Genomic DNA, 9,853 nt, shown 5'->3' with positions numbered 1-9,853 from the left:
TACCTGCCACTTGTCGCCATACCGTTTCAGTCCATGCCAACTATTGACATACTCAAAGTCGTCCTAGTGCATGCGCTTGTACAGGTCTAATGAAGCATTGATGTAGTCATCCGGCACCCATCCACTACGTTCCACTGCGACGATCGTCGCATGCACGCCAATAAACAGATTGATCTGCGCCTGAATCTTGCCCCACTGATTTCGAATTGCCTTCTCCGTACGATCGGTACTGCCGCTTAGTTCTACGAACGCCACGTAAATCTTGGACCAGTACGGTGCTGCCTTCTGGTCGGCTCCGTGGATTGAGTCAAAACCTGTCATCCCGACGGATCGTGCAAGGTTGACGCTTTCGTCATCCTTCCATGCCTTTCCACGTCCTAGCTTCTTGCTTGGAGTGGGTTCACTCGTGTTTGTCATATGCGGCGGCTGAAGCTGCAAATCGACGCTCAGCTTCTCCATTGAAATTGGAGAGTCGTTGTTGGGACAAGGAGTTCGGATGTCCCAATAGTGTGAAAATTTGGGGACATTTTGGTTGTCCGAACTCCAAATTTGGGTTTAGGGACATCCGGTGGGGGAAATTTTGTCCCATCTAATGTCCCAATTTAGAGTTCGGACATATTTGGGGATGCGTTGGAGATGCTCTTAGACCATCTCCAACGCGGGTCCCTATCCCAACTCTATATCTCAAAACTTCGTTTGTACCCGTTACTTCATGTTACAGTACGGATAATTTGGGGCTTATCCGGACGATTTTGTCCACCTTTCGTGGTACTGCTGCCGGACCAAGCGGGCGGCGACAGCAAGATGGACGACCAGTTTCTCGCGCCAGACGACTGCACCGCGACCACCGTCGTCCAGCGTTTTCCACACGCTGCTACAGGTATATGCGCTGCTGCAGGTGTATGGCTTCTACGATGTGTGCGGCGATAATAGGAATTGACGCATTTACAGGTATTTCCAACAAGTTGCCATGGGCGACCTTGTTTTCTCTATGTTTGCCAGTGGCATCGCGACAATGCTCCACGGAGCAGCATGTAATGCGAAAGCAAGCGACTTTCTCGTACCTGACTTATTCTATCCGGAAGAGTAATATAATCAAAAATAATATACAAAAGTACTACTCAACATAGTCAAATACAATACAGCATGCAACCTTTATAAAAATTCCCATTTACACGCTGTCAATTCACACTGATGACCAACGAAGGCTGACGTTGCGATGGGCCGTGGAGGTGACCGGTCTGCAGGCGGACAGGGCGGTCGCGATGATGGAGGTCACGAAGGTGAGTATTGCCGACGTGGTGGTGGCTAGGGACATGAAACGGACCATCGTGGTTCGCTTTGCGGCAGCTCGGGAGCTTCGGGTGGGAGCCCTGCAGGCAACAAGGCGCCGCCGACGATTGTTGGCTCGGGGTAAATGCGCGCCGGCCTTCATAACGTTGCCCGTGAGCCCGGTCAACAACCTTGCGATGTCGGTCCGCTGGTTTCCGACGCGACCCCTCATCGAAGGCTCGTATTACTCCCTTGAGCTATACTTTCGAAGTAAATGTTAACGATTCGGTCTATGATGGAATGCGACGGGTCGCGGTTGATGTAAATGCACTCATTATCACTGTCACAGCCCCTCGTCGTCCCGCGCATTTAAGTCTGACAGGTGGGGAAAATGAAACTTATCGCTGGAATCACCATAAGACTCTCATTTATCCGTACATTATCCGTATAAGGCCAGGTCATACCGGTAAGTCCCAACCGGTGGAGGATGCTCTTAGGAACGTGATTCACTCTTAACCTTGAAATTACGGGACATCAGTTGAAATTCGTAGGAAATATATAGGCGAAATGGACTAATACAGTAGTACAAACATTTCTCCGGGGTTTCGGGGTTTAAGTTTTGCCAGGTTTTGGCTCATGATTAAAATATAGCCTTATCCGGATGCGAAATACCGGGTACTACGGAAAGGGCGTTTGCGGTGGTTTTGGCAGTCTCCCAGTTACAAATTGGTATAAGATTATCTTCTTGTTTGTATGGTGCAAGTCACCTAAAGACTACAAATAAATGCTTCGACTTTCGACAGCTATTCCAACTTTGTATTGATATTATTTAGGAAAATATACCGTAATAACGATAGAACTGGACAAGCCCAACAAAAGTTACGGTTCAGATTTTCGATTGGTGAAAAATTGATCGAGTAATAATATTTAAACCAACCGGCCTTTTTGTACGGAGATATATGGAACCAGGTACTCCGGAGTACATTATGGCCGAAAAGGAGTATCAAGTATATCTTGGTCTTTAAATTCAGCACTTATCCGTACGAACGTTTTCATTCTATCCGGATTATTCACAATGTTTAACCCAGGTAAAAAACGTAACTAATAATGATTTAACGTCAACATTTCGTGGGTTTAACTGAAAGTACCGAGGCGTTTAATAGTAAAACGTCTCCTCCTGAGGATGGCCCATCTGTAGTCTTTACTCCGGAGTAGATGACTTGTACCATATGATAATTTTTTGGATTTCCGTTTGGTGTGGAAAAACACGAAAGTGTCAGGCATGATAATCATTTTCATTGTGTTTCCTCTGTATATCTGAATTGCGAATTATCCATGTGTGCTGAGGTTTAGATGAAGATATGTGGTGCAGAAATTATAAAATGTATTTCTAAAACCCGTGATAGTATCAGTCATTCAACAGCATCCTAACGTCATCCAACATTAACATTAGGTCATATCCTAATTAGTAGAGATTAGAGAAAATTTGGGTAACGCTAGGTCGTTGCATAAAGGCCTCGTCCAGGAGCGGCACGGCCTACGGCCTACCTGCCGCTGCCCGAAAAGAAGAAAAGATAGATCATTCGGTGAAGTTAGAGGCTTAGATCCGCGCTCTCGTACCGGTACGGCCGCGCTAGAGCTGACGGCCTCCCGGGCGCTCGAGGCCAACGGAAGGCTCGGCCACTGTAGGTTCCATCCAACTTCGTCCAATCATCCAAATGTCATCCACGCTATAATTCAAAAGGAGAAAGAAGTACTACTCCGGTCCGAACAAATGTATCGACTTCTTTCGTCATTGGCGGAATTTTTCTAATTTTGTGCTAATAATGAATCTAATTGGCTCACCAGAAAGCGCGAAATCTCGACTTTGATTGGATGATTTCCGAGTAAACTAAGACCTTTTTTCTCAAAAGTTATGGCGGCAAGGTCGTTCCAGCAATCAAAGCAAAGATGCCTCGACAGGATCAGACTAATATAATATATTTGCAGCAAGATAATGCGAGTCCACATAATAGTGTGACGACGCAAATGCTGCTTCAATCTGGTGTTAATGGCATCGAGGCTGCGAATCAACCTCCTAATAGTCCAGACTTTAATGTCTTGGATTTAGGATACTTTAATTCGATTCAAAGTCTACAAAGCCAGAAGTGTACTCGAACAATTGAGGAACTTATTGGTGCAGTAGAAAGCTCATTTGATGAGTTGCCTCGTGATTCATTATCGAAAAATTTCATTACTTTGCAAAAGGTAATGGAGTTGACACTTAGTGCTTTGGGTAGAAATGATTATGAGCTTCCTCATATGAGGAAAGATGCTACAATCAAGGACTTGACATCGTTTAATCTCCGGTGTGATCCTGTCGTCCATGAAAAAGCTCTTGCTCACCTGAGCAGCTAAAATGAATTCCCAAATCCGAGTACTTGCCATAATATAATAAAAAGTCATTAAATTTTTGCCATCAAGTATGTTCTTTGAAGGTTCAATACAAACATCAAGACATTTTTTCCAGCCGCCCATACTTTAATCAAGGTAAAAAAGTCGATACATTTGTTCGGACCGGAGTAGTACTTCGAAGTATCTACAAAGTTGTCTGGATGTCAGTTGAATTTTTCCATATTCAACTGTCATCAGTATAATATTTCATATTATATACTCCCGAGTAAAATTGCCATCCTCGCTGCAATTTCAATAATTACATTATATTAAATTTACTACTCCGGAGTAGTATTGTAGTACCAAGGTTGGTATGGTTCCAACTGGCCAAATCGAAGAGTGGAGGTTTTATTATTTAACGTACAATTAATGTAGTTAAACCCAAAACCCAAATACGTTAAATACCGATATCATGCGTTTTATCACTGCGATGGGAGGTTAAAGGTTCCAACTGCCTCCGGATAAGAGTCACATACAAAAATCAAGATACATCTCAGCGGCCACCCCTATGGCCAAATATCCAAGCGCCAATGTAAAATACCGCTAGGTTAAATATCTATTTCTGGACCAATTCATCTTGTGAAAAGTTGGTAGTTTATAGATGACGTGCACCATACTACGTAGTATTAATATTAAATGTTGTCCCGTAAGTCTTAACTGTAGGTACAATTTTTATCCTTTTGTAAAGGTATCGAATATTTAAGACATAGTACGGGACAAAGTACCAACATGTTTTTTTCCTTTTGTAAAGGTATAATATTTCGAAGTACGTAAGTGGTAAGCCTATCAATCACTTCCGTACTACTAGTAGTAGTGAGGAATTCCCCGGCAGCAGTACCTGTTGGTCGAAAACTACCTGTTCTTGGGATATACTCGGAGTACTACGTAGTACTAGGTAACGTTATTGATTTAACGGATAATCGTCCGGACAACCCAGTTCTGAGCACATATACTGTAAGATACAGGACATATTAATATTGTGCTTTTCACTCGTTTTGGCTATTCACACCATAAACCTGGGTGTTTGTTACATCGACCCCAGTGTTTTAGATCATCCGTACCGTGATTTAGGATCACGTTTCGTTACAGAATGTAATTATAGGGAGGTGATTTCTTCAAAGTATTATAAAAGACCCGTACAGTAGCCCTGTAACCAGAGACTCTGTCCTAACCCCGGTGGGCACATGCAGGTGCATTTAAAGCTATTTCTGGGGTTAACTGTAAGTTGCATCCCAGTGGTAAGCCATCGCTAGCTTCTGAAATGCACTTAACACCTTGCTGAAATGTGTTGCATTACTGTACAGTATGTGCCGTTAGATCATTGGCTGATATTTCTAGTATCTTATTCATAGTTGTCGTGTCATTACTGTATTACGCCTTGTTCAACGTGAAAACGGATGTATGCATACATTATTGATTGCACGACGGACCCATACCGGGTATGCGCCATTTGCAAATCATGTTGCACAGCGAAGCTCAGGTTATGGTAATGATGAAGTGCAGCTCCACTTTATTATTTATACGGGAGACATATCGTGTCATTTCATCCAATCAGAAAATATGCTTGTATTTTGCATCCAACAAGTTGAATATCACCTGGTTTTTATCCAATCCGGAATGACGACCCTACCAAAACCTTTTCAATTGAATGTGTACATTTCTATTACCTGTCTCATTTTATATTGTAGCGCAACTCACCAGTTTCACACAACGTTACGACCGTCAGTCCTCTGCACCCAACAATCCCACATGCGATTCCTAAATTCACTACGACTTGACTGTTCTCAATACGATGAGGGGGCCAAGTACCAACACCTTCATCGCGGCAGCTCTGCTATGTGCGTCCGCAATCCAAGGGGCGCGGGTCTGCCGCGTTGCTACGACCCCACCACAACCCACGGCACAGCGCACGCCAGTGCCTACCACGTCCCAACTCTACGTACCGGTTCCCACGTCAGGCGCCATCGAAACATTGTTGCCCGTAACCAACTACACCACAACGTCTGTGCCGACAACTAAGGTTCCCACGAATGCTACTGTCAGTACACTACCAGAAAATACCACCACCGCTCCCGCTTCATCGACAGTACCGACTACGACCACCGTGGCTTCAGTCACAACGTCATCGCCAGTTGCCCATCGCCAGCTTGCCGTTGATGATGCCTTGCCCTCCACGACCCCTGTCAAATCGACGTTGGCTCCTACTACCACCAAAGCCACTTCACCTGTTCCAACCATTACAACTTCGTCGTTGCCTCCTCCACCCACCCAGCCAACCACGTCGACAACCACCATCTCCCCCGTGACCACGACTGCCTCGCCACCCGCGACCTCCATTTCGACCACACATTCCCCTACCCCCACGACCAACTCGTCGTCGACGTCCATCATCACGCAGCCCCCACCGGCGCGGACTACCACCGACATGGTGTGCGACGAGCAATTCTACTCCAAGTGGCACACCCACAACATCACGTGCAACGGCAGTCCGTTGGACATTAACCTCGCCGTGGACGCGGCGTCGTGCGTGGCGTACACGGACATCTCGACTTGCCGCGCTCTCTGCGCATTTCCGTCTTGCGACGGCACCAACGGGTGGACGTTCTCGACAGTTGCCAACATCCCGACCTCCACCACCAACAGTATCATCACCACATCGCCAACGCCCCCTGCCTTCCTCTCGGCCGTGTACGCCACCGTCGACGTGTCGCTGTTGGTTCCCCTCTCTGGGGCATCTTTCCGCCCCGCGGCGTTTGCAAACGGCTCTTGTTCCAACGCGTACCCCGTCAACAACTTCTTGGCGCAGGACTGCTCGTGTGCTGCGCTTCCAGTCTCCAATAGTTCGTGGCTGCCAACAGAGACTAATGGCACGACTACTACTACCACCACCAATGACAATGGCACCACAACCACCACCGCCACCACATACATGCCAAATCGAACTTCCGACCGTCCGTCGTTCAACGACAAGCACACCCCGGGGCACTTCGACCCGTCGACTCCGCTGCCCCGGATGGCGCAGATCTCGCAGTCCACCGCCACCGCGTCGGTCGCCGTCACGGCGGTCGCGGTCGTGTCGAGTACGGTTCTGGGTGCCACGTCATCGGGTGCGGTGGCCGCGTCGTCCGCCGTAGCCGCGTCGTCGACGATCCTTGTGACTCTAGACATTGTCCAGTTTGGGTCGTTGCTGAACCAACTGCCGCTGCGTGAAAAGTCGGCGGCGCTCGCGAGTCTCGGGTCGTCCATGAAGTACGCCGTGTTCAACTTTGTCGAAGTTGGCCCAGGACCTCCTCCATCCTCGAGCTACCGTCGGGCGTTGGCGGACGAAACGTGCGCCGATGGCATCTGCGACTATGCGGTCACACTTGGCATTTCCAAATTCAACTTGTTTGTGACAACGTTGGTGGGGATCGTAGTGGTCGGCGCCGCCATGTGTGTCATGTACGGGCTGGCGGCGGGGGTGGCCACCATCGTGGCCCCCGCCAAGGGCTACGCCGCCGACTGGTTCCATCACCTCGTGGGGGCCATGGTCGTGCTGGGGTTGGCGTCGCAGTATGCGATCGGGGTCACCGCCACCTACCAAGTGTACCTCAGCATCACCACCAACACGTACATGTACTCGTTCTACTTAGCGCTAGCGTCGCTGCTCTTCCTCGCCGTGGGGATCCTCGTGTTTGGCATTTACATTGTCCGCAAACACGAAGCCGAGTTGGTCGACGTTGACGACATCGTCGCACACACCAAGAAACCAGTTGCGAGGCGGTATGGCGCGCTCTACGACGAGTACACGTTTGAGAATCGGTTCTTCTTTGCACCCAAGATGCTTCTGGCGTTGCTCTGTGGCATGACAACGGGGGCCGCGTTCCTTAGCCATGCCGCCCAAGTCGTGCTGGTCCTGGGGTTTCACATCTTGTTTCTCGTGCATTTGGAGCGCTGCCAGCCATTCCAGACCCCGTTCATGCAGCACTCGATGGCGGGGCTCACAGTATTGAAGATCCTCACGCTGGTGCTGTCCATCTTCTTGGTGTCCACCGTGGCGGGGCTATCGTCGTCGTTCCACGACGGCGTGTCTGCCGTGATTGTGGCCATTCAAGTGCTCGTGCTCGTGGGACTTATGGGTCGCCAAGTGGTGCTGCTGTATCAAAAGTATAAAGCCGTGCAAGTGTTGAAGGCAACGGAAACGCAACAACTGCACAAGTCGGCTCTGCAGCCCCTCAACTCGGAGCAAGTGCACCACATGCGATTGGGCCGGCTGTAGGGTAGACACATACACTCGACTTGGCTGCCACAATTACCAAGTCGCGTACACTAACTCGTCAAGACCTTGTATCTCGGGGGTCGGATATTAATGCGTGATACATGCAGTATTGTGCTTTTCAGTCAAATTTGCCTATTTTGGGGGATTGATGAAAATCAAACAAAGGAGTATGATTGGCTACAAAGAATGAAGATTGCAATATGATTGGCTAAAAAGGTTCATTGATGCAATGCAAACACAAAGATACCTCTTAAACTGAAATTTCGAAGGTCCGGCGATTGTACGGCGGTTGAACCAATACTAGGATGACATTTGGAAGACTAATGATTTACATTGTAATGACGAACCTGTTGTCAGCTAATAACGTTAAAGACAAGAAGTGAATGGTGATATGCCCGCGAGGTTGGACATGGATATTGTCCTTTCAGCCAAGATTTGGTTTCGGTGTTTTCGTGGGTTGCTTTATTTGTTTGTAAAAAAAGTCCACCAGTGAAGCGCTTCACACTCATTTACAGTTAACTGTAAGTCACACACAAATATTCGATGGTTGCAGGAAAGAGTTTGAATGGCCACTTGAACATTGTTCTGCGTATTGATTGGTCGATAATTCGGCACCCCACGAAACTAACGTTAACGTTACATATCTGTCGTGCGACCAACAGCCCGTCTGCCTGGAATGTTCGTGGAGGAAGACTTCATATGGTACTGTAGCGTGTGATGAAACTAGTACAGTACAGTACAGATGACGACGGAATAAGTGGCCCTGTGGTACCGCGAAATAGCACTTCAAATTTGTATTGGGACAAACTACTTCGAAAAGTAGAATACCACTTAACAAAGTGTAAATCAATACGAAATTCACTGTTAGTCTTCCTCCAAGGACAATCCTCGTTGTTGTAGGTTGTTTGGGTGACTACTCTACAGCAACATTACTACTGTACCGTAGTGTGTTGAACGATATTCGACGCACATTTCACGGAGAAAGGGTGGGTCTGGATCACATCCCAAGTTTTGCCCAATTATTGTCGGTTTGATACAAATTTTGGGTGGGGGCACTATCGTATCACGCGGCTTGTAAACGAGTCTGATTGGCTCAAATTTACGAAAGCACAGTGTGATTGGCTAAAGAATTTATACTATCGAACTATGGAACGTCCATTGCGCGCTATTCTTCAACCAGCATTCGACGATCCATGACCGCAGACGACAGTCCAGCCTGGAGCACGCGATCGTCGCAGACGTCCCAACCTCACACTCGCAAGGCGACCACGGACATTTTGCGCGAGTAGCAACCGGTTGCATCGTACTTGATGGTCCAGTTCGAAATTGTTTGCTTGCTCTTTCAGTACACAGCAGCAAGCTGTCGACGCTTCGTCCCCAGGGAGAAGTAACCGTACAGATAGTGCATGACTGTGTTCAGACTTGCATGCTGTGAGACTGCCGACTCGATGGTGCCTCATCGTCGTCTTGCCGCTTCGTGTGCGTCTGCTTTGTCGTGGAAATGTCCTTTCTGTCGTGTGACCCAAACAAATCGTGGCAATTTTGAAAGCGCCAATCAAATCGACGCGTGGTTTTTTAGGAATTCACGCCAAAATCCAAAATTTCTCTCGAAAGCGCAATATTATCCGGACATTCAATTCAATAAAAATGTTTATTCTTCGTTAATAAATGTCCAGATGAAGTCTATCCGGACAATGAGATTCGAACGTTAACGTTAAAGCATATTTGTACTGAAACATATCAAGTGACATCAACCACAACAACAAGCAACTCGGAAGTTAAAGGCTTGCCCACACCGCCATTCGCGGAATATAGTGGCGTAGCTTGTTCAAAAGGCTAGGACTAGGCATCGTTTAGCCTCAGGTGCGATTTCGTCGTCGACAGACGCCT

At 47.6% G+C, this 9,853-nt stretch overlaps 3 protein-coding genes across 3 annotated transcripts; 2 read left to right on the top strand and 1 right to left on the bottom strand.

The window, feature by feature from the left end:
* Positions 1–63: 63 nt before the first annotated feature.
* On the bottom strand, positions 64–459 carry H257_11495 (hypothetical protein; the record flags this gene model as incomplete). Its single annotated transcript, XM_009838458.1, has 1 exon — positions 64–459. One exon carries the CDS (start codon positions 457–459, stop codon positions 64–66), a length of 396 nt encoding a protein of 131 aa, XP_009836760.1.
* Positions 460–804: 345 nt separating this feature from the next.
* On the top strand, positions 805–1,553 carry H257_11494 (hypothetical protein; the record flags this gene model as incomplete). The annotated part of the gene is made up of 3 exons (XM_009838457.1): positions 805–880; positions 934–1,060; positions 1,208–1,553. 3 exons carry the CDS (start codon positions 805–807, stop codon positions 1,551–1,553), a joined length of 549 nt encoding a protein of 182 aa, XP_009836759.1.
* Positions 1,554–5,473: 3,920 nt separating this feature from the next.
* Positions 5,474–8,117, top strand: H257_11493 (hypothetical protein). The gene has a single exon (XM_009838456.1). It carries the CDS (start codon positions 5,498–5,500, stop codon positions 7,961–7,963), a length of 2,466 nt encoding a protein of 821 aa, XP_009836758.1. The 5' UTR covers positions 5,474–5,497; the 3' UTR covers positions 7,964–8,117.
* The last annotated feature ends 1,736 nt before the right edge of the window (positions 8,118–9,853 follow it).

This window comes from Aphanomyces astaci (genome assembly GCF_000520075.1).
Source record: "Aphanomyces astaci strain APO3 unplaced genomic scaffold supercont1.34, whole genome shotgun sequence".
Classification (NCBI taxonomy): domain Eukaryota; phylum Oomycota; class Saprolegniomycetes; order Saprolegniales; family Verrucalvaceae; genus Aphanomyces; species Aphanomyces astaci.
The sequence above is the reverse complement of the archived record's forward strand: the minus strand, read 5'-3'. Positions and strand labels throughout refer to the sequence as shown.